Below are 25,084 nucleotides of genomic sequence, written 5' to 3' on the forward strand. Positions count from 1 at the left end.
GTTGAATCAAATCTATCGCGGCAAACAAGGGAGACAAGAATTAGAAGCGGTTTTGATACAAGTTTGTTATTTGCGTTGTGTTTCCTTAGCGGCGAGAGACTAAGAGGATCTGATTCTGGTCTTGTCTTATTTTGTCTACATGTCTTATTATTCGCATTATATAAAGGGTACAAGGGACTGAAGGTGGTTATAATACGATTTTGTTATTTGCGTTGTGTTTCCTAAGCGATGAGAGACGAAAAGGATCCGATTCTGGTCTTGTCTTATTTTGTCTACATGTCTTATTATTCGCATTATATAAAGGGTACAAGGGACTGAAGGTGGTTATAATACGACTTTGTTATTGGCGTTGTTTTCAAAGCGATGAGTGACAAAGAAGATCCGATTCTGGCCTCTTAAACACGTCATAATTATCGCATTGAGTAAGGGACACAGGAAACCGGAGCTCGCATGATACGATTGTGTTTATATCCGTGTAAATTATTTGGGCGATTGGTGATGAAATTAAAATCAGTTTCCGGACAAAGAGGATCCGATTCTGGCCTCTTAAACACGTCATAATTATCGCATTGAGTAAGGGACACAGGAAACCGGAGCTCGCATGATACGTTTGTGTTTATATCCGTGTAAATTCCTTTCGCGATTAGAGATGAAATTCAAATCAGTTTCCGGACTTTACAGCGTTTCTTCGTATACATCGCGACAACTACGAGACACAGGAAATCGAAGCTGACGTGATGGAAAAGTTAATATATACGTGAATGTTTCCTGTGCGGTGCGCGACCAAAGTGTTCAAATCCGTTATATGACTGACAATTTTCCGTATCATTTCCTCTGCGATAAGCGGCAAATATTATTATCACATCCGTTATGATAGGAATGTGTTTGTCTGTTTTCATGTCGGTTTCCTTGATGAGCAACAGGGGAATTTAAACCTTGTATGACACGAGTTTTTATTTTGCTGTTTATTTATCTGCGTGTGTTTGGTGTCAGGTATGTCCAGGTGAGCGCCGTTAACACCTGCGCGTACACCTGAGGGACACACTGTACAGCACAACACCTGTTCCTTATGTTGAGTCGGGAAGTGATACAAAACTTGAGATCAAATGAATAAAGGTGACATTTTGTTTATTTTATATTTTACATTTGTCCAAAAAAATATACTGAGAGAGAGAGAGAGAGAGAGAGAGAGAGAGAGAGAGAGAGAGAGAGAGAGAGAGATTCAGTTTCACACATTCTTCCCGTCAGTTTGTGTCTATTTATCTTTAAACAAACACACACACACACACACACACACACACACACACACACACACACACTGAACCCCACCTCCCTCATCACCCCCCTTCTCACACAACTCCCGCTCGCCCCCCTCCTCCCCCCCCCCCCCACATCCCTTCCAGCAACACAATAACCAACTTGAATTTCTATCACCTTACAAATTACCTGCGCCACCCATTTCTCCTAACACGGTCGCGGCCAACCAGTCATTCCGGCGACCCCAGACTGTTTTGCCGTGTGTCCTTGCGTGTCGGGGTCTAGATTTGGGGGTGAAAGGTGGTGATCATGTCCTTGTTTTGTGCAGCATTATTGAAATTTGATGGCAGTGTGCGTCCATTGCAGAGACGGAGAGAGAGGGTGGAAGAGAGGGAGGGACGGGTTGTGTGAATTGTATTATGTTCGTTTTTTTTGTTTATTTAGTGTGTGTGCGTGTGTGTGTGGAGGGGAAGGGGAGGCATTGGTGTTGCTGAAAGAGATTAGATGAGGGAGGGGAGAAGAAAATGAGATAGCAGGCAGGTAAAAAAAAAACAGGGAGGATGTATAAAATGAAAAGAGGTGCTAACTTGCTTTTTTGTTTAACATATGTGGCTTATTACTTATTTTATTTAGTGTGCGTGTGTGTGAGTGTGTGGAGGGGGGGGAAGTGTGACTGGTGAGTGAGTAAATGTGTTGATGTTGTTTAAAAAGAAAGGAGGGAATAGATGAGGGAAAAAAAAGTGATAGCAGGCAGACGAGACAACAGGGAGAGTGTATTAGAGAGAGGGGGGCATTGAATTACATAATCTTTGTTTGAAATACGTTTTGATTTAAGAGGTTATGAGAGGTGTGTCTAGATGGCTCGTGTGTCTGGTGTGTGTGTCTGCAGTGGTGGTGGTGATGGTGGTGGTGGTAGTACTTGGTGGTGGTGGTAGTAGGTGGTGGTGGTACTGGGAGGGGGGAGGGAGAGGGAGCGACGGCGGTGTGGTACATTTTGCGGCGGTGACAGCTGATGTGTAGATTTTGGCGTGGTAGGGGCGTGGGTGCGTATATTTTGGTGAGACAGCATCGTGTGTGTGTGTGTGTGTGTGTGTGTGTGTGTGTGTGTGTGTGTGTGTGTGTGTGTATGTGTGTGTGTGTGTGTGCGTGTGTGTCTACATTTTAGCTTGACAACTGTGTGTACATTTTACTTCGGTTTCAGTGTGTGTGTGTGTGTGTGTGTGTGTGTGTGTACCTGTCACCATTCCTGTAGTACTGACGACGCCCTTCTCCCCTGCAGGTACCTGGGCATGGTGGGCGTGACGCAGCTGCTGCCGCAGGGGGACCAGGAGGTGCAGAACGTGAGCACCTCCTCTGCCGTCAGCATCTGCCAGCATCTGCCGGGCCTCGTGCAGCAGCAGGTGGCCGTCTGCCAGAGCCACCCCGACACCATCCGCAGCGTGAGTGACGGCGCGCGCCTCGGCATCAACGAGTGTCAGTTCCAGTTCCGCAACGAGCGCTGGAACTGTACCACCGGCGCGGACATCGACTACCCCTTCGGCTTCACGCTCAGGAGGGGTGAGTGTGACGGCCCTGGTGTTGTTGTTGTAGATATTAATTGTCTTGTTGTTAGTGTGGTTGTAGGTGTTGGCTGTATGTTTGTGTTTTACATCATAATACGGAAGTCAATTGCAAAACATAAACATGAAAAAGAGCTCGCACGAAACGCTGCTCCAACGAACAGCGAGACAAGAGAAGTTGCTGTGATAGTAGCTGTTTGTAGTTTAGCGCTGTTGTTTTATATTTTATTGTTTAATGGTTAGTGATAAAGGCAAGATTGCAAGAGGCAAGAGAAGGGTTGAAGTGAACAAAATATGTAAAAAAAAATTACCTATAACTAGTTGCGCCCTCTTGATAAGATTTTGTTTGTTTTATTTTTTCTAGTTGTTATTTACCAAAATTGAAAAGGACTATAGCAAAACATGATAGTTTACAGGTCTGGTAAATATTCTTCCTCAAAAAAAGATTTGAGTATCGGGGAAAATTTTGCTTGATTCCAGTTGTGTAATGTTTCCATTTTAAAATGTTTAGATCTAAGGAGGTGAAACGGCTATGGAGAACAAAGCGATTCACAACATGCTAAAGAAAGGGTAGACTGAAAGTGTCAACGTGATTCCTCCGCGAAGAGGTGGATAGAGCATACGAAAGAGGAGCAAGCCTATCGTACAGAAGTGGTCGCGTGAGGAAATAGTTACGCAATTTGTAATTTCAGAGGAACATGCGGCTAAAAATAAGGAAAACAATACTGTTGTGAAATGTGGGAGACTGAAAGAACAATTAATGACAGGAACAGCCTTTGACTCTTCCGTGCTTGGATTAGCTGTGTGGGGAGGACAGTCACGCATCAAAGGCTCGTTGTTTCGCCTCCACACAAGGACAGACGAAGACTCTTGTGCGAAGTCAAGGGAAGGGAGAAGGATTGGCGGAGACTAAACAACAACAACCATCTTTAATGAGGTTGATTAAGCAAGAACTACGGTACGAGATTTCCACCTGGGATCCCTAATGACTGACCAAGCTGGGTTGTCGAGGGAGAGGAACACCTGAGCGTTAATGAAGTAAAGTTACCTGTGTGGAAGTTTGTGTGGAAGGTCAACAACGGATGGAGGAATTGATTTTGTGCTACTTTGACAAAGGCCATGTTGTTGTTGTTGTTGTTGTTGTGTGTGGTGGTGGTGCTTAAGTTTTATTAGTCATCATTCTTGCTGTTATCATATTGTTACATATTTATATATAATCTCTATTTTGGGAGTGGGGGGGCGGAGGGGCGTCTTGGTGGTGGCGGAGGGAGGGGGGGGGGGGGGGGTCAGTGATACAATGAATGATCTACTTGACAAGCATGGGAAACAGTCATCAGAGAACACCATGCAGCAATTCACCAACCAACAAACAAACAAACAAAAAGTACACGTAAGAGCCTAAGCCAAGGATTTGTTTTGTTGATTGCTTGACATTCCCTCCCACCCCACCTCTCCCTCCCTCCCCCCACCCCACCTATCCTCCTGCCACCCCACCTATCCCTCCTCCACCCCCCACCTCTCTCTCCCTCCCACCCCACCTCTCCTTCCCTCCCACCCCCACCTATCCCTCCCTGCCACCCCCACCTATCCCTCCCTCCCACCCCCAACTCTCCCTCCCTCCCACCCCACCTCTCCTTCCCTCCCACCCCCACCTATCCCTCCCTGCTACCCCCACCTATCCCTCCCTCCCACCCCCACCTCTCCCTCCCTCCCATCCCCACCTCTCACTCACTCACATCTATCTATCTATCCTCCTCTGCCTCCCTCCCACCCCCACCTCTCACTCCCTCCCATCTCCCATCTATCTATCTATCCTCCTCTGCCTCCCTGCCATCCTCATCTCTCTCACCCTCCCATCGTCTCCTCTTCCTCTCATCACCACCTCTCCTTCCCTTCCTCCTTCCTCCATCTTTACCTCCATTTCCCTCTCTCCAACCGCTCATCATTCCAACACTTCTTTCTCTCCACGTAACACAACACTATTACAACAACACAAATTGCTAGGATATTATTTTTCTATACTTTGCCCAGCGAAAAAAAGAGGCAAGAGAGAGAAGTGGGTTGATAGAGTGGTAGTTTTTTAGCATGTTTTTTATCCCTCATCTCCCCAGAGAGAAAAAAAAAGAAGAATAGGGCGAGCCAGAATCTTGCACCATCTATTTTTCATTAATTTACCTGGTGAGAGGAACAGAAGGGAAAGGAAAGGGCAGAGGGAGCTATCTTACCATGTGCCCGACGAGAGAGAGGGAAGGATAGGACGAGTCTTCACTAGCATATACCCGGTGATAGAGAGGGAGGCATGGAGAGAGGGAGGCAAGGACAGGGCAGGGAGGGAGTCTCGTAGCATCTAAGACAACAATAAATCAGGGTCGTAGTTCCCCGGTTCTCCGCCAGGCGTCGTATCGCTTCCTCGTGTTCTGGAGTGTCCCGAGGCAGCGTTGTTATCCCCGGCCCATCAAGACTAACAATGGGGGTCAAATTACTCGCGTTTTCCTTACGTCATGATACTGATAACTTACGATGAGGCTTTTGTTTGCTCTCTCTCTCTCTCTCTCTCTCTCTCTCTCTCTCTCTCTCTCTCTCTCTCTGTTATTTTAGCCATCAAGGGAGCTAATTTTTGCCTTCTGTCTGTCCGCAAAAGCATTACAAGGAAGAGGAGGAGGAGGAGGAGGAGGAGGAGGAGGAGGAGGAGGAGGAGGAGCGGAGGAAGAGAGGGAGAAAAAAGAAGATGAGAAGAAAAACGAGAAAGAAAAGCAGAAAGACAAGGAGGAGGAAAGGAGAAGAGGGAGAAAGAACAAGAGGCGGAGGAGAAGAAAGAGGAGGAGGAAGAGAAAGAAGAAAAAAGACGAAAACAACAACACTAACAAGAATCAATATCAAGAAAGCGAGGAAGGAAGGAGAGAGAAGGAAACAACGGCAGAAACTAAAGAAAAAAACGAATCCGAAAAAGAAGACCAACCACACACGTCAATGAGGACAAAATAATAAAGAACTAAAAATGTAGAGAGGGCAAGTGAGTGTCCCGACAGAGATAACAAAGACGCGCGGAGAAAGAACAACACGCGAGAGGGAGATAAAGAAAAAAATTAAAAGGGAAGAAAAAAAAGAGTATGGAAATGAGATGTGACGTAATGGCGGGGAAGGAGAGAGAAAAAAATACCCTAATTGGCTGAGAGAGAGAGAGAGAGAGAGAGAGAGAGAGAGAGAGAGAGAGAGCGAGAGCGAGAGAGAGAGAGAGAGAGAGAGAGAGAGAGAGAGAGAGGATTAGTGGACGGAATGCGTAATTAATTAGTGAAAAGACAAGGAAAGAAAAAAACACGAAATCATGTGGAATAAAAAAATGTGTGTGTGTGTGTGTGTTTCAGAGAGAGAGAGAGAGAGAGAGAGAGAGAGAGAGAGAGAGAGAGTTAGTTCCCACGGCTGTTCAGGGTCAGTGGTGAGAGGGGAGGGAGGGAAGGGGGGTCGATAGGTAAAGGAGGTTGGGGGGGAGGGGGGGCACATCCGGCGTCTCCTCCCTCCCCTTGTGTGTGAGAGGAAGATGACCAGGTACGACGAAGATGACCTGACCTGGAGGGGTTTCGCGTCGTGGGTCACCTGTGGGTCATCCGGTGTAGGGTGTTCACGGTAACGAGGAAAATAAGCCCCGCCCCTTTCCCTTTTAAATGCATATCATTGGCCAATCCATAAGGAAGCCATTCTATCTCTAATTCAAGTTACTTCTGATTGGTGGATGATTGGAAAAGTTAGATGGCACTGGCGGATGTAGAGGAAGGTTAGATGTTACAGGTGGATGCTGGGAAAGGTTAGATGTTAAAGGTGGATGCTGGGAAAGGTTAGATGTTACTAGTGGATGCTGGGAAAGGTTAGATGTTACTGGTGGATGCTGGGAAAGGTTAGATGTTACTGGTGGATGCTGGGAAAGGTTAGATGTTACTGGTGGATGCTGGGAAAGGTTAGATGTTACTGGTGGATGCTGGGAAAGGTTAGATGTTACAGGTGGATGCTGGGAAAGATTAGATGTTACTGGTGGATGCTGGGAAAGGTTAGATGTTACAGGTGGATGCTGGGAAAGGTTAGATGTTACTGGTGGATGCTGGGAAAGGTTAGATGTTACTGGTGGATGCTGGGAAAGGTTGGATGTTACTGGTGGATGCTGGGAAAGGTTAGATGTCATTGGTGGATGCTGGGAAAGGTCAGATGTTATTGATGGATGTTGGGAAAGGTTAGATGTTACTGGTGGATGCTGGGAAAGGTTAGATGTTACTGGTGGATGCAGGGAAAGGTTGGATGTCATTGGTGGATGCTGGGAAAGGTCAGATGTCATTGGTGGATGCTGGGAAAGGTTAGATGTGACTGGTAGCTGCTGGGAAAGGTTAGATTCTATTGGTGGATGCTGGGAAAGGTTAGATGTTACTGGTGGATGCTGGGAAAGGTTAGATGTTACAGGTGGATGCTGGGAAAGGTTAGATGTTACTGGTGGATGCCGGCAAAGGTTAGATGTTACTGGTGGATGCTGGGAAAGGTTAGATGTTACAGGTGGATGCTGGGAAAGGTCAGATGTCATTGGTGGATGCTGGGAAAGGTTAGATGCTACTGGTGGATGCTGGGAAAGGTTAGATTCTATTGGTGGATGCTGGGAAAGGTTAGATGTTACTGGTGGATGCTGGGAAAGGTTAGATGTTACTGGTGGATGCTGGGAAAGGTTAGATGTTACTGGTGGATGCTGGGAAAGGTTAGATGTTACTGGTGGATGGTGGGGAAGGTCAGATGTCATTGGTGGATGCTGGGAAAGGTTAGATGTTACTGGTGGATGCTGGGAAAGGTTAAATTCTATTGATGTATGCAGGTCTGACTTTAGTGTAAGTAGCGGGCTTGTTTTTTTTTTTTTCATTATTGTTTTTATTTTTGTTTACGCCGTTGAACTATAAGTTTAGCAGGTTTGGAGTTAAAGTCCTTGCTTAACTTGTCTTTTTACTGGTTTAGTGTCTTACACGGAGCGTGTGATGTGAACTCTATCGAGACGAAATGATGACTGCCCTCGGCAGCCGCACAAGCTATGTGCGTCATCTTTCGTTCATGAGGTTGCCTAGTTACAAAAGGATTTATACAGATAGAAGGAGAAGAAGTGGAAACGGATAGATATTTAGGATTAATATTTACATGTTTACAATGCTCGGTCAGGCTAGCGTGGCGCCCACGCCACGATGAAAGTAAAACTCTATGTACAAGGATGGCCGGGCAAAATGAGGTATAGAAAGTAGGAAGATGAGAAAGGAAGTACACAGTATAAGGGAATGGGAAAAAAAATAATGAATGGGATACAGGATGAGAAGCCCATGAGGGACAAATAGCAGTTAAATGCAGTTAAACAATTGGCACATGGTTACATGACCTATAGTAATGGTGTATAAACAAATAAAAACAAGTGCACACAAACAAAAAAAATATTTGTTTTCTAATATCTAAACTCCCGGGAGAATGATTTATTAACTAAATATAATATGAGAAATAATATATAGTAGAAAATATGATCATGATCATGGAATAAATGGTATGGGAATACATACATGGTTAAGTTAAAATATGGAAACAAAAAAAAATTGGTTGTATATGGAGATATAGGCGTATATACAAATGGTAAATAGATACATATCACAGAGGACTTGCATGTTAGTTAGTTATTGTAAGAAATTATCCTGTCCTCTGGGTATAGATAAATGGCATATGAATACAATTATGCTCAATGAAAAAAAAAATATTATTGGACAACGGGAATATGGCCTATGCCGTTGCGGGCTGTAAGGGGCGCTGGAGGACGGCTCGACGCAGGAAGGCGTAGCGGCGGTGGAAGACACAGATGAGGAGGGTAGCCAGGATCACAGTGAGCGTCAGTACCGTAGTCAGTGACGCGAGGATGGGGTATACAGTGTCGGGGCGAAGTTCTGGCCATATGGTGAGAGAGGAAATGGGTTGTAGGGTGATGTTCGGTGCAATGAGTTTGGGTAAGGTGTCTCCTAAAGAGGGTAAGGGTTTGAGTTGTAGGGGAGTTGTTGGTGTCGGCAAGTGAAAGGGTTTGAGGTTGTAGGTATGAAAGGTTTGGTTAAGCAATAGATGGTTAGATTGTTTAGTGGTTAGGTTGTGGGATGTGAGACTGCAGGCCTCCAAGATGACAAAGGAGCCGTGGACAGCGGTGTTGCTAGGTCGGGATCCAGGGCAAGTGACTGTAAGAGCAATGGAATGATGGAAATAGAAGTAACGCCAGGGTTTCACTCTAAGGTGGAAGATGGTGGTATCCTCGACTGGGGTGAAAAGACACAGAGATTCAATTGGGGAGTTTCTAACTAGACCCAGCTCACAAGGATAATTACTGGTAGGCAAAAAGACGTACTGGTAAGCAGGGCAAAGGTACATCTGGAATCGGGTGATATGGCAATCATGAAAGTCAGCTGGAAAAGCAATGTGCATGAAATCTGATGAAACCAAGAGAGTGGTATGAGATGTAGATAGTTGGTAGATGGAAGAATTGACAACTGTAGGGAATGGATGAATGTGATAGATAGTGAACATATCTGGCGACCTAAAGGGTATATGCACCAAGATACCATCTGTAGTCAATGTTGCCTCCATGTAGGGATAATAATATTGAACCTGGGTCTCACTGAAAACAGGGGTTAAGCCTTTTTCTGTTCTGGCCCAATCAATGACATGCATAAGTTCCTGAGGGGTGAGAAGGGAAGGGGTTACAACACCATCTAACACGTCTCTGAGTAGTGTAAATGTGTCCTGCAGTGCTAATTTAAAATTTGTGATTGCAAGGTAGACAGCTCTGAGGTTTGCTGCCATTAAAGCCAAATGGTGAGCCAATAAGTACTGGTGTTGGTCCTGCTGAAGCTGGGTTATGAGGGATGTGAAGTTGTTGAGGCGGTCTATGATAACTTTTTGAGTCCTAACAACCGTCTCAATAGCTTTGTTTTGGGAACTGAGAACAATGGCCTGGTTATTTAAAATAGTACCCCATTTGTCTAACTGATCGTGAACTTCAGCAACATCGGCTTCCGTAGCTGTACCAATGAGGCCTTTTAACAATCTCCCACCAATGTCGATGAGACCACGCTTGGACCTGGCGTGGGCTACTGGTGTTTTAAGGTAAGTTGAAAAAGGGGTCCATTCTAGCAGACTATCAAAGGATTGTTGGATATTTAGGAAAGATAGCATGAGAGTAGAGAAATATGTCAGCGTGAGTGGATGGTTTAGTTTATGAACTGCGTCCGAGGTCTGCTGGAGAACCGCTTCCGCTTGCTGGATCTGGCGCCGGAACTGGGGTATATGGAGTCGCTCCAGCTCACGAAAATCGCATAGGGTAATGCGGACATCGACCACGTCCTCCACCACCATCACGGGGCCGTCTGGCTCCACGATTGCCCCCACACGTAGGTGTTGTTCATAGGAGGGCTGCTTCGTGGCATTTGTGGGGAGGACCAGGAGAACACCTCCCAAGACACATAGGCAAGGGAGTAGCATCGCAACTGGGTGAGATAATAGAAAGTGGTTAGTGGATGGATAAGGTAAAAAAAAAATATTGTGGGAGAAGAGAAGGGATGAAGATGGTTCTCCGTACAAATGCATCAGTGTGCAGATATGTATGATCTTAGTTTCTTCCTGTAGTCGTTGGTAGTGTCCACCTCAGCTGGGCCTGGAGTATTTGTCGGTGTCGTTAGAGGGTCGTCAGGCGCAGGGGTCGACTCCTCACAGGTTGAGGAAGAAGGTCGGTTAGTGCGTTTTAGGTGGTCTAGGTGTGCAAGCTTCGTTTCCAAGGTAGTCAGGTGGCGGATCTTGACCTTATTCCCTTTGTCGTAGGACAGTACTCGGTACGGTCCCTCAAAGCGAGGTGCTAGTTTGTTTTTGGGTTCCTGAATTTTTAAATAGACAATGTCCCCTGTGACCAATAATTTGTCGGTTGCTGATTTCCATTGTGACGCATTCATGGCAGCCTTGCTATCCTCGATGTTGGAGGTAACCCGTTTATAGATCTTCTGGAAGTCGGTCCCTCTGACTCGAACGTAGTCATCAAAATTATAGATGGGCGTGTCCTCTTTGAGGAGGAATGAGTATGGCAATCGATGGTCCTGGCCAAAAATGACAAAATGAGGTGTGTCACCTATTGATTTATGGAGAGATGAGTTAAGAGAAGCCATTACCTGAGGCATCCATTTTTCGATTTTGTCGCTCGACCATGCCATTGGAAGCTGGATGATAAGCCATGGTATTTACCTTATCAACTTGGTATTCCTTGCAGATTGCCTCCAAGATTTTATTGTTAAATTCTGTGCCATTATCTGAGATGAGGACTTTAGGGGTGTTATATTTACAAAAGACTTCATCAATGAGAGCTTTAGCCACAGTAGTTGCTTGCTTGTCCACTATGGGAACTAGAACCGAGAAACGACTGAAATGATCAATGGCAACCAATAGGTATTTGTGGCCTTCAGTAGTTTGGGGTAATTTCAATAGGTCAATAGCAATGGTATCCCATGGCTCTAAAGGTATGGGATAGCTTTTGATGGGGACTTGCTGAGTAATGGACCCATAACTTTCTGCACAAGTGTGGCAGTTGTTGATGTAATCAATGATGTCGAGCCGCATACGTGGCCAATAATATAACAAACGGGCTTGCATCAAAGCTCTACTTTTTCCAGGATGGCCTGCATGAGGGGAAGAATGTATGTTATGCAAGATCATAGAGACTAGGCTTTCTGGTACGACGATTTGTGTAACTTCCCTATGCGGACCGTATTTAGTTGTGATGTATGTATTCCTGACGAGGATGCCGTCGTTGAGATCAAAGTCAGTTAAGGGTACAGGTAGTGTTGGCAAGGAATTGGGGTCGCCACTCTGCAGATAGTATAGGATGGGTTGACAGAAGTTATCTGTTTGTTGCGCTGCGCGTATGGAATCATTCAGAGTTGGGTCATGAGTTCGACTTGGGTCATCAAAATGATCTACATCCATGTCCATTATCGCGCCGATATTTCTGGATAGGGCGTCCGCTACCTGATTTACTGCTCCAGGGACATGAGCAAATGAGGGATTAAAGTCTTGGACAATGAGGCTCCATCGGGCCAATTTCCCGTGAGGGTTTTAGTATTGAATAATTCCACCACGGCTGCGTGGTCGGTTCTGACATGGATATTGTAGCCATAAATGATGTCACGAAAATGACGTAATGCCCACACGACCGCAAGGGCCTCAAGGTGGGTAGTACTGTAGTTTGATTCTGCTTTGTTGAGCGTGCGACTTGCATATGCTAGAGGTTGTAATTTATTTCTAACATCATATTGCATGAGAGCGGCGCCTAGGCCCTTGCCACAAGCGTCTGTGTACAGGAAAAAGTCTTTTGTGTGGTCTGGGTAGGCCAGGACAGGCGGGGATGTTAGTGTTGTTCTAAGGGAATCAAAAGCTTCCTGATGTTCCGCCCCCCATGTAAATGTGGAGTCTTTGCGCAAAAGTTGAGTGAGGGGCCTTGCAATGCGTGAATAGTCCTTGATAAAGGATCGATAGTACCCGGACAGTCCTAGGAAGGAGCGGACAGATTTCACGTCTGTTGGCACAGGATAGTTAAAAATAGCCTTGACTTTGTCAGGAGTCGTATGTACACCATTCTGATCTAGTACATGGCCTAAGTATGTGATGCTTGGACGCAAAAAATGACATTTTGGGAAACGCAGAGTTAGACCTGCCTGGTAAAGGCGATCAAATACTTCTTGGAGGAAGGTACTGTGTGAGTCGACATCCTGTGACACTATGATGATGTCATCTATAAAGGCGAAAACCTGTTTGCCAAGGAGGCCATGCAAAACTTTGTTGACTAGCCTTTGGAACGTTAGTGGCGCACCACTAACTCCAAAGGGGAGTTTACGAAACTGCCAGTGACCCGAAGGGGTAGAGAAGGCTGTGAGCGGTTTACTATGCTCATCGAGGTCAACCTGCCAATAGCCACTTGCTAAATCTAAGGTCGTGAAAACCTTGTTGTTGGTGCCCATGCTGCTTAAAATATCCTGCAAGTGAGGTAAGGGGTATCTTTGAGTGTGCGAAACAGCATTTAGTTTCCTGTAGTCTACAACTGGCCGAAATTGGCCGTTTTTCTTCTTCACAAGGAAAATGGGAAAGTTCCAGGGAGAAGTAGTGTGTTCTATAATACCTGATGCTAACATGTCTTTGACTGCAGTATCGAGGATAGGCCTTTGAGAGTGTGGTGTTCTGTATGCAGGCACATAGATGGGGTTGGTATTGGGATCAACCGGTATTGAATGTGTTAAAACATTTGTGGATCCAATAGGATCATCTGGCAGACTGACAATGGAGTGGTATGTCTCTAGTAGGTTGTGCAATTTCTCCCTTGCTTCTGGAAAAGCTAGATCTTTGAGATGAGTAGCTAGGTAATCATTTACTTTTTGTTTATGATGATCACTCCGCAAGATCTCAGAGGGGGAGATGATCTCTGATTCCTGTACGCTACCTATGCGTTCAGGTAGAACTTCAAAGTCAACGACGCATGTCCCTTGACGGAGCTTGCGTACGTATGGGGATGAGTTGTGCATTATTAGGAAGGTTTGACCATTTTTATCTACTTTGCAAAGTGCATCCTCCATAGTCATGGCATTCATCTTCAAGCTCTCACTCATACAGATAGCCTCACATTCATCACTTATACCAGCAAGACGCATTTGAAGCATAGCTGATCCACGTCCTTCTAACGTGACGTCAGTCGCCAGAACGCCGTGGACCCTCAAATGCTCTTGCGAAGAGGAAGAAGAGGGAGAGGGAGGTAATGTATTGGAGGATGATGCACTTTGTTCCTTGATAACATGCACTGCTGGAGATGAAGTATCAACCAGTGACCGCTGGGCCACGCTAGAAAGATGAGTATATTCTCCATCGGCGGAGGGAGAAGTGCACAACAATGGCTTTGGGGCCGTGAGTGTCCTAATTGGTGTTTCATGTTGGTAAACACAATCTTCTGCTGGAGCTAGGGACAAACAGTGTTCCCGCATAGATTGAAGACCCAAAAGAATATCACCTGGGATATTCAAACCATGACACACATGAAAGGTGGCTGTAATCGGGGACAGGGAGTTAGCCAACTGGATAGACAAGGGGGTGTGTCCAACTACTTTAAATGATGTGTCATCTAGTCCACTTAATTTTAGGCAGGGAGGTTCTCCTTTGCTGTAAAAAAAAAAGTTGTGTTAGTGTTTGATATTACCTTGAATGGATTAATGAAAATGTAATGTAGGAAAAGAAGCAGTGAAAATGGAAATAGAGGATAAAAAGGAAGAGAGGGAGGCCGATGAGAAGGTGAGTGGTTAACGTAAAGAGACATGACTGACAAAAACAGCAGAGAACAACAAGAAAACAAAGAAGCAAAGGGAGAACGTGAATAGATAATAATTAAGATATTCTCCAGTTTTCTCTTGACGGGTTGTTTGGGCAAGTAAAGATAGGATGAATTAGTCACTCCGTAAGTGTGTAATTATGATATTAATTGCGTAGTGATTATGAAAGAAAACGTAGTGTATGTGAGAAAAATATTCGTGCTGGATGTGGTTTTCCTTCATATATGTGACTGAAGTGTGTGTCATTATATCATTTTTATTTATTTAGTTTTCAGGTTACGTTTTTTGTGTCGGTGGAATTTAGGTTTGGTTTTCTTTTTTTCGTGTAGATACTACATTTATTTTTTGTACAGTGAACGCGATTATTTTTCATATTTTATTTTGCTAGACTAGTTTCGCATAACTATTACATATATATATTTTTTTTTCCGGAGTGGAGGGAATCTTTTTACGTGTCTAAGTTATCTCCAATCATGCTTTTCCTTTACGTCCGTCTTGAACATCCTCGCGGGGCTGGAGTGTTCAGAGTGTTGGGTTTGTGTGTCTCCCTCAAGGTCTGTGTGTGAGGAAAGAGACTCGTCATCCAGGCCTGGCGAAGGTCGTGTGTGTGTGTGTGTGTGTGTGTGTGCGTGCGTGTGTGCGTGTGTGTGTGTGTGTGTGTGTGTGTGTGTGTGTGTGTGTGTGTGTGTGTGTGTGTGTGTGTGTGTGTGTGTGTGTGTGTGTGTGTGTGTGTGTGTGTGTGTGTGTGTGTGTGTGTGTGTGTGTGTGTGTGTGTGTGTGTGTGTGTGTGTGTGTGTGTGTGTGTGTGTGTGTGTGTGTGTGTGTGTGTGTGTGTGTGTGTGTGTGTGTTTGCTTATTTTATTTTTACATATATATAGGGAATATCTACTCTACTAAATGAAAGAGAAAAAGAATGAAAGAAAGAGAGAAAGAGAAAAAAAAATTGAGAGAGAGAGAGAGAGAGAGAGAGAGAGAGAGAGAGAGAGAGAGAGAGAGAGAGAGAGAGAGAGAGAGAGAGAGAGAGAGAGAGAGAGAGAGAGAGAGAGAGAGAGAGAGAGAGAGAGAGAGAGAGAGAGAGAGAGAGAGAGAGAGAGAGAGAGAGAGAGAGAGAGAGAGAGAAAATTCGCCGGGTTCAGGTTCCATGGATGTGAAATAATAGAAAAATTCCGGGCGGGGATCATCAGTATTTCCAGGCGCACAAAAGTCAGGTGGACGCCGATCCCCTGCAAATTGTTATTCCCACGGCCAGGTGCGGGGCGGCCCAGGTAGCTCACGTGCGACGAGGGGCTCACGATATTTTATAGGAAAACCATCCACGCTTGCTGTCCACACTTTTTAGGAGCAGTGTGTGTGTGTGTGTGTGTATGTGTGTGTGTGTGTGTGTGTGTGTGTTTGTGTTTGTTCGGGGGTTGGTTTGCCTTCCTTCTGTCATGCGTTTTTGAGGATGATAAAGGGAGAACCATCCATGCAGTCTGTCTACTTACTTTTTTTTTTAATTTGCGAGGCTTATTTCCAGGTCTTTAACTACAGCGTGTGTATGGCGCGTGTGTGTTTATTTAGTATGGGGTTGGTGTGCCTTCTGTTATGTGTTTGTGAGGATGATAAAGAGAGAACCGTCCATGCTTTCTGTCCGCACTTTTTAGGAGCAACGAGTTTGGAGCGCGTATATGTCTGTTTATTGTGAGGTTGTTCTGCCTTCTGCCGTGCGATTGTAAGGATAAAGACATAACTGTCCACTTTTCTGTCAACTCTTAAGGAGCATGCAAGGAGTGTGTATATATTTGTTGTTTGTATGAGCTCAGCAGTTGGTTCGATTTCCTTCGTGTGTTTGGAATTATAACAAACAAACAGTATCAGCTCACACACTTAAACACACATAAAAGGCCCACGGAGCCCAGAAGCTCATAAAAGTGTCGTTTGAAGCTCCTTAACGCCCCTCGGTGATAAGGGAACACACAGAGGAGTCAGAACAGCACGTGACCCACTACTGCGGCGTGCCCTGCCCTGCCCCTTCCTTCACACTCCCCGGCAGTGATTTTCGGTGGATGCTGAGCTGACGTAAGAAACAAGAGTCTACACACAGCTTGATTGTCAATACATCTTGATTCTCTGTATATAGTATTAGAAAAGAAAAAAAATGCTCTACCATATTCTATAGCCACGCTCCCGGGAGGGATCCTCGGTGGGTTATGAGCAAGGAACAAGACCCAATACATAGTCACTAATCAGCTTAATTATCTGTATATAGTATTAAAAACTCGCGCTACAATATTTCTGAACTTATATAGGTCCCTTTACCCGTTATGAAGACTGAGTGATAAAATAAGTAGAAAAATGTATAAATAAATGAAAAATAACCCAAGCCTTGCAAAGAGAACAAAAGCCTACACACAGACGCTATCCGATCAAATTTTCTACACATCTTTGGAAGCTAAGGAAATATCTTTGAATTTCACCTCGGTCCCTTTATCTTTTCCTGCTTGATTGACAGTAGAATATGGCTGGGAACTCAGGTTCTGAACTGACGTCACCCGGATGCTGCAGCCGGTCACGCATCTCCGGCCGCGGGGTCTTTATCCGCCATAGGGTCAGGGGTGGAGGATGCGGGATGAGTCACACCTGGCTCATCCCGCGCCCTCGACCTTGCTGCGTGCCGGTCTGAAGCTGACACTCACTCGACCTTACACGGTGTCCTGGTTGGTCGTCGTCACGTAATATCAGAAAGCTGTGACGCCGGATTTCCGTGTAACCTTTTGGAAAGCCGTTTCGTTACTTCGTGTGTTCACCGCGCTGACTCATCGGCGGCTGTGCCTGCTCGGGGAAAATACCCGGACCAGAAGAGAAGGCTTTGGCAGAACAGTGAGAGACGTTTGGAGAGATGAAAAGAATAGCAGGCTGTGCATTTTTTATACGAACAGATGGATGGACAGGTGGATAGACGAAAATACTAATAGAACATCCATTTTTTTCAATGAAGAGAATGATGGACAGTTGGATAGATAGAAATATTCAAATACTACCCATATTTTTCTGGTAAGTGATGGGAAAAAAAATAACTTAAGACTTTCCATTTTTTCTTCTGACAGTGATCAACAGACGGACAGATGGAACTATTAAGACTATATTTTTTGCATCCATCCTTTTTTTTTTTACATCTAAGCCTGTAGCGCCGATGGGCTTTCTTCAGGGGCCTGGTGGTCGGCCCAAGCCCGTCATGGCGCAGGCAATTTTTATATTGGCGCCAGCTATGTTTTGGCTCATGCTGCCCCCCGGAAGTCTCTCTTGATTCACTTGGACGGTTTCTTCTAGAGTCCGGGTTGATGGGTGGTCTTCAGGACAGCATGTGGGTAGTCTTAGGCCACTCGGCGGTGACTAAAAAATCCCAGGTGGTAGCGTGGGGATTCGAACCGACGTTGTCTATGGCGTGGTGAATGTGGGTCCCGCACGCTAACCACTCAGCCACCGCGTAATAACGAGAAAAAATAAATGAAAAAATATACGTTAATACAGACATCAACGAAAACACAAACAGAAAAAAGCACGAGGAGAATGACAGAATTAAGACGCCGTGTGTATCGCTCTTCGGGGCAGCAAGCAACCCACAGGCGCCCCGCGGGAGGAGTCGTCAAGGCCTCGCTGCCCCGTGATTGAGTCTCCAGGCCGGACGGGGCAGGGAGGGCGGGGGGCGGCGGTGGTCGTGGCGCTGGGAAGGAGGGGGTGACCAACAAAGGCGTGATGGTCGGGGCGATAGCTTAATGCGATGTCCCCGCGCCCCGCCGCACACGCTCGCCGCCATCTGATACCCGCGGCGACCGACACTGACACTGGTGGGCTGCGGCGCCGGGCCCTGTGCCTTCGGGTGGAGTGGGGTGAGGGGGGTAAGGGGGAAAGCCTGATAAACAACTACATCAGGGCAGTTAACGAACCTACACCATTTTTTTTACAGTAGAAGAAGCAGCTCAGAGGCAAAAATAAATAAAAACAAAAAAGCCCCCAAGCCCAAAATCTTCTGTAAAAGAAAGTAGTGGCCAAAAGAGAGATCAGTTTTGGATGGAGAAGCGTCCTGATACTTTTTGATACAGCTATACACTTCCACTGTCTTTCTTCTTCCCCCATCTATACCTTCCCCACTAACCCACTTCCTCTTCTTTCTGTAACCCTTGATGAAAAAAGAAGGGCGCGGTAGAGAGTTGGGGGCAATGGTGTGGGTCGCCCAACACACAATGCTATAAAAGGCTTTTGTGTTTGGAGGTCTTTGTGTGCTTTCCCAGAAGATTAGCTTACAGGGAGTCGGCCGGCTGTTTTTTTTTCTTTTAGTTGATGTTTTACTTATACAGACGTTTGCCGGATCCTAAAAAAAAAAAATAGGTTAATGAAAACAGGATAACTGAGCCAGTTAAGAAAAGTCATCATAAGAAAACTCAAAACAGTTATCCCTAGAAAGTCATCTCATTGGCCAAGCACTCATTACGCCACCTGGCCATTTCTTCTCGCCTTGCCCTCCCATCCCATCACGTAACCTTACCTAAACAAAACGACCCCTCCCACCTAGCCACCTTCCCTTCCCATCACATAACTTCACCTGGCTCCCCCCTTCCCATCTTGCACCCTCTTTCTCCTGACCCTCCCTTCCCATCACATAACCTTACCTAAACAAAACGACCCTTTCCACCTGGCCACCTTTCCTTCCCATCACATAACTTCACCTGGCTCCCCCCCTCCCATTTTGCACCCTCTCTCCTGACCCTCCCATCCCATCACATAACCTTGCCTGGCTCACCCCTTATCAGCTAGCCACCCCTCTTTCACCTGGCTCTCTCATCTCATTACATACCCTTACCTGGCCACCTCGCCCTTCTCACCTGCCGCCCCAGCCCCTCCGAACGCTACGTCAGCCGGCACAGGGGAGCGTCGGGGGGCAGGTAAGTCCACCTCACCTTGACACGGCTCACCTTCAGGTTATTAAAATGAGAGGGGATAATTACAGCGTGGAGGGGACACTCACCTCACCTGAAATGGAGACAGGTGAGCCGTGAGCGAGGAAGAGACCGGGAGTAAGGAGTAAGGAGTAAGGGAGGGAACGGGAGGGAGAGGGAAAAGGGTCACGTTGGGAAGAAGGAATGGAGGGAACAGGAAAGAGAGACGTGAAGGGAGTCGCAGGAGGGAAGAAGTGAAACAGGAGAGAGGGAAGTAGAAATGAAACAGACGAAAGGGAGAGAAGTTAAAGTAGTTGCGAGAGGGAAGGAGAAAATACAGAAGGGAGGAAAGTGAACCATAGACCGAAGAAAAGAGAAAAGATGCGAGAAACTAAGTATATGAACTCAAAATAAGAAAGAAAGAAAACAACTGCGAAAAGATATGAAATAAAAAAAGACGATACAGTAAAAAAAAAAAAAAAGGTAGGGAGGAGATAGGGGTTACATTATGGGTGGGATAAAAAAGAAGAAGAGAAAGAGAAAGGAGAGAGAAAGTTAGAGAGAACAAACCACTAGCAACACTGATAGCCCAGGTTCAACTACGGATCAAACAAGAAAACGAAGCGGAAGTGGGAATCAATTTACAACGCAGGAAATCACAACATAAAACTGTAAAAGAAGAGCCGAGAAGGTGGATTTGTTTTGGATGCCGGTGGAAGAAAGATGTGAGAGAGATGATGAGAGGGAGGCTTAGGAGACGAAGTGAGGCTGAGGGATGACAAGGGAAGCTGTGAGAGACTGATGATGATGGATGGAGAGAGAGAGAGAGAGAGAGTTTCCAGATTTTGATACCGAAGCGAAAAAAACGTAAAATAAAGATAAACTGAAGCGATATGGAGCTTAACGGTTATGGAAGCGAATCGGTAACTTACAACGAAAAAAGAATGAAATGATAGTAGAGAACATCACGTGAGAGTAAACGAAGAAAACTTACTAATCATGAAAGAAAGACAAACGCCCAAACAAGGAGGTAAAGGGAAAAACGAATAATAAAATAAGGTGAATGGGTAGATATATAACTTGGTAAATAGATAAACAGATAAATAAATAAAGGGTTACAAAATAGCTGAAAAACAAACTCACGAAAAAAAACGTTTAAGCCCCAAACAAAGAGGTTGACTAATGAATGAAAGGGGACAGATACATAACTTGGTAAATAGATAAACAAATAAACAAATAAATGGTTACAAAAAAAGCTGAAAACAAATAGACTAAAAAAACTATTAACCCCCAAATAAAGAGGTTGACTAATGCATGAAAGGAGAAAGAACCTGGTAAATGAACAAATAGATAAACAAACAAATGGTTACAAAAAAAAGCTGAAAAACAAAATTACTAAAAAAAACGTTTAAGCCCCAAACAAAGAGGGTGACTAATGAATGAAAGGGGAAAGACGGAGATAAATGTGTAAATAAATAAAGAGATAAATAAATGCAAAACAAACTCAAGCGTGATAAAAGAAGATGTGTGAGGCTCAGGAGAGATAACCCTCGTAAAGGAGAGGCACGAGAGCCGCTGCACCGTCCCTTTTAATGGCGTCGCTCACCTGGCCAGGCAAATAAATCACGAATGAAAATAAACAATACTCCGCTCCGTCACGGCTGCGAGGTGAGTGGTGACCCGCGTGACCCGCCGAGGCTGCGCGCGCCGGCCACTGTCAACCCGGCGCGAAGAGCGAAAGAAAAAATCCGGGAACTTTATCTTTTTCTCTCAATCTCATTCACTTTCTGTCTTTCTTTGTCTTACTTCAATTTTTATCATCGTTTTCATCTTCATCATCTTCATTTTCTTCATCATCTTCATTTTCTTCATCTTCATTTATATTATTTTCTTCTCTCTCTCTCTCTCTCTCTCTCGACTGTAAAATTAACGACGGTGTTTATCTCCAGCGTGTAAAATATCGCTTTCTCTTCTCTGTAATACACTCTCGCTTATTTGAAGTTTACAAAATCGCCTTCTATATTTCCTCTGTGTCCAAATGTTTCCTGTAATTATTTTATCTGACTTTGTCTATTCTTCCCGTTTTGCGATATATTTTTCCTTCCACATCTTTTTTTCGGTAACTATTAACTCCTTACCCATACAGATTCATATACCTTAAGTTTTCCTCTAAGTCTTCCTTCTAAGTTTTCCTCTTCGCCCAGTCACTAATACGATAAAACTACGGTCGGTATATTCAGACACTTTCGCTTCCCGCATCAACAATTTCCAAAGGCCGGAGTGGAGATTAATCGCTTTCCTGTGAGTGATTCTTTACGTTCATAGTACAGAAGCCTTGCCTCCCGAAACTGACCTCTCTTTTGGCCACCTCTTTTGATTCTTTTTTGTTGGAGCAGCGAGTAGCGGGCTTTTTTTTATTATTGTTTCCTTTTTTTGTGCCCTTGAGCTGTCTCCTTTGTTATTAAAAAAAAAACTACCGCTAGGATCATAAAACAACCCATGGACATACCCACCACAACTCCTACGAAAGCCTTGACAAATATGCGTGCTCTGGCGCCGATAAGTTTAAGAATATGACGCTAACCTTTTAGACACCCGCTTCTCTTCTTCCACCTCCTCTGCGTCCTGCCTCGTGCCTGGCCCCCGGCGACGCCTAGAGAGGAACACCCGCAGAGGGACGACGCACCTGACGGGGAAGGTCGTTAAGGTGGTTGGCGCGGGTGGGAGTTTACGGTTTAATACTCGCGTCTCTGAGCCTTGCGGGAGGGGGGAGGAATGAGCCTGTCGCTGCGGTTAGTGTTCGGAGTGGCTCTCTGGGTGGCAGGTGTGGGTACTGGTGCTGGGTGGAGTAATGGTGCTTTTTGTGGGGAGCGGGGTAGTGTAGTGTTCCCTAATGTGGTGTGTAGGTATTGTTAGTGTTAGAGGTAAGGTAGAGCGGGGTAGTGTAGTGGTCCCTAATGTGGTGTGTTAGCTGTTGGTAGTGTTAGAGTTGTAAAGGCTGTGTTAGAGGTAAGTAGAGAGTATTGGGTGGAGAGGTCGTGCGGGAGAGAGTGCAGAATATATTGCAGGCTATGGTGAGGTGAGGAAAAGAAGCAGACGGAGATAGCGGGTGCAAAAAGCAATGGTATAAGGATGCTGGTGATTTTTTTTTTTTTATTACATCAGAGGGCACGGCTCAAGGGCAATAAAAAGAGTACAAAAAAAAGCCCGCTACTCCCCGCTCCATTAAAAGATAAAAGTAAAGAGTAGCCAAAAGAGAGGTCAATTTCGGGTGGAGAGGTGTGGTTGTGGATGCTATAGATCTAATAAGGAAGAGTATTAGAGGGAAGTAGTCGGCGATAGAGACATAGGGGGTGAGGTATAGATGCTGGCTGTTGATGTTGTAACGGAAGAGGGAAAAAAATATATAAATCTCCTCATTTTAGCTTGTCGTGGGAGGAGGAGGAAGATGAGAGGCAGAGTGGAGCATAAGTATAGATGCTGGCTGTTGATGATGTAACGGAAACGGGGAAAAATATATAAATCTCCTCATTTTGGCGTGTCGGGGGAAGAGGAGGAAGATGAGAGGAAGAGTGGAGCATAAGTATAGATGCTGGCTGTTGATGATGTAACGGGAACGGGGGAAAAATATATATATCTCCTCATTTTGGCGTGTCGGGGGAAGAGGAGGAAGATGAGAGGAAGAGTGAAGCATAAGTCATCCTCCTGAAGTGGGTAAGGGAAGCGGGTCGTCTTGCTGGGAGGGTTGAAAGAGACGTTAATGGATGGGACCGAGTGCTGCGGCGGGGAGGGAAGGGCGCGCTGGGGAAGGAGGAAATAATATACAAAGTTAATGTGCTGAACTCGAGGAGGAGGAGAGGTTGGGAGGAGGCGGCGGGCGGATGTGTTATGAGGGAGGAGCGGCCACAAACGGCATCGGGAAAAGGGTTTATGTAATCAGGAAACAGTTAAATGTCCCGCGGAGGAGAGGGGCGCTGAGAGGAAAGGGATGCTGCGAAGAGGAGGAGGAGGAGGAGGAGGAGGAGGAGGAGGGAGTCTAGAGAGAGAGAGAGGGCTGCCAACCTCCTCTTACATGTCGTGACGAATACACACACCTCAACATTAGCTCTTACCCTTCTCCTCCTCCTCCTCCTCCTCCTCCTCCTCCTGCCGCGTGCACCAAATGATACAAGTTGCTGTGTTCTGAGGCGCCGACTGTTTTCCTCGGGGACTCGACAAGATATTTTCAACTCGATGCCACAAAGGATAAAAGATGAAGGGAAGGCGCCGGGCTGGAGGAGGTGTGTGTGTGGGGTAGAGGGCAAGGGTATAGACGGGGAAAGGAGATGTGTGGGGAGGTGGTGTAGAGAGGAGGAGGTGTGTGATGGGAGGTGCATGGTGTAGAGGGGAGGAGGTGTGTTTGAAGGTGGATACAAGTGTTCATAAGTGAGTGTGAAGGTAGGCAAGTGTAGATAAGTGTTAAGTGTTAAGACTGAGGATAGCAAGATAGAGATGACTGTGAAGGGAGAAGCAAAGATAGTGTAAAGACGAAAGACGGGAAGGACAGAGAAGAGGAGAGCGAGAGAATAGAGAGGAAAAAGAAAACTTGGCAAAAGAGAAGAGTAAGATGTAAAGATAGAAAGATAAGAAGCACTGAGAAGAGAAGGGGAATGAGAGAGAAGAAAAACAAAAGAAAGCTTGGTAAAAGAGAAGAGTAAGATGTAAAGATAGAAAGATAAGAAGCACTGAGAAGAGAAGGGGAATGAGAGAGAAGAAAAGAAAAAAGAGAGCTTGGTAAAACAGAAGAGTAAGATGTAAAGATAGAAAGATAAGAAGCACTGAGAAGAGAAGGGGAATGAGAGAGAAGAAAAACAAAAGAAAGCTTGGTAAAAGAAAAGAGTAAGATAAAAAGATAAAGAGAGGAGAAACTGACAAGAAGAGAGTAAGAGGAAAGAAAAAAAATGAGAAAGGGAAAGATAAGAATAGAAAAAGAAGAGAAAAAATAGCAAAGCAAAACGAATGGATGTACAGACGAATAGACAGACATTCCACTCCAGATAAGGCAGATGGTAAAAAAAGGATTGCTGTCAGCTTGGGTCGGCCTCAGTGCGATGTTCAGAGTGTCACTGCCACATTGCATAACCGAGAGGCGTCTGGGGGATGCTTGGTGGGTGGACGTGGGTGCCAGTCGGGTCTCAAGGCCGGTGAGTGGGTGCTGGGTGGCGCTAAATGGATGTAGCTGAAGTGAATAGTACATGTTGCGATTGTAGGTGGATGTAATGGATATCAAGTGGGTGTGAGTAAGTGGTAGGTGATGTAGATGGAGTAGTGGATGAGTGGTGGATGTAGAGTGCTTCAGGTGGGTGTATGTAGGAGGTGGATGATGTAGTGGACGTTGAGTGACAGGTGTTAGTAAACCAGGTGGGTGTGAGTAATTGATAGGTGGTGTAGACTGTAGATGGAATAGTGGATGAATGATGGATGTAGAGTGCTTCAGGTGGGTGTATATAGGAGGTGGATGATGTAGTGGATGTTGAGTGACAGGTGTTAGTAAACCAGGTGGGTGTGAGTAATTGATAGGTGGTGTAGATGGAGTAGTGGATGAGTGATGGATGTAGAGTGCTTCAGGTGGGTGTATATAGGAGGTGGATGATGTAGTGGACGTTGAGTGACAGGTGTTAGTAAACCAGGTGGGTGTGAGTAATTGTTAGGTGGTGTAGATGGAGTAGTGGATGAATGATGGATGTAGAGTGCTTCAGGTGGGTGTATGTAGGTGGTGGATGATGTAGTGAATGTTGAGTGTCAGGTGTTAGTAAACCAGGTGGGTGTGAATAATTGGTAGGTGGTGTAGATGACGTAGTGGATGAAAAATGGATGCAAAGTCTTTCGGGTGGATGCAAGACAAGGTAGACAGGTGGACAGAAGGTGGGGGGTGGTACTACGAATGATTGATGTATACAAAGCGTTCCCGACTGTTTTA

General features: G+C 45.5%; 1 protein-coding gene and 1 long non-coding RNA gene across 2 annotated transcripts in view; both read left to right on the top strand.

The window, feature by feature from the left end:
- LOC126986853 (protein Wnt-16-like) overlaps positions 1 to 25,084 on the top strand; it is a 130,231-nt gene that overhangs the window by 32,127 nt on the left and 73,020 nt on the right. The window contains exon 2 of the mRNA XM_050843300.1: positions 2,537 to 2,814. Within this exon, the coding sequence (XP_050699257.1) occupies positions 2,547 to 2,814 (268 nt within the window). The 5' untranslated portion in view covers positions 2,537 to 2,546. The remainder of the gene's footprint in view (positions 1 to 2,536; positions 2,815 to 25,084) is intronic.
- LOC126986855 (uncharacterized) lies at positions 6,297 to 7,740 on the top strand. The gene is made up of 3 exons (XR_007739995.1): positions 6,297 to 6,798; positions 7,459 to 7,548; positions 7,609 to 7,740. It is a non-coding gene; the product is annotated as an uncharacterized LOC126986855 (long non-coding RNA).

Source organism: Eriocheir sinensis, chromosome 63, assembly GCF_024679095.1.
Source record: "Eriocheir sinensis breed Jianghai 21 chromosome 63, ASM2467909v1, whole genome shotgun sequence".
NCBI classification, from domain to species: domain Eukaryota; kingdom Metazoa; phylum Arthropoda; class Malacostraca; order Decapoda; family Varunidae; genus Eriocheir; species Eriocheir sinensis.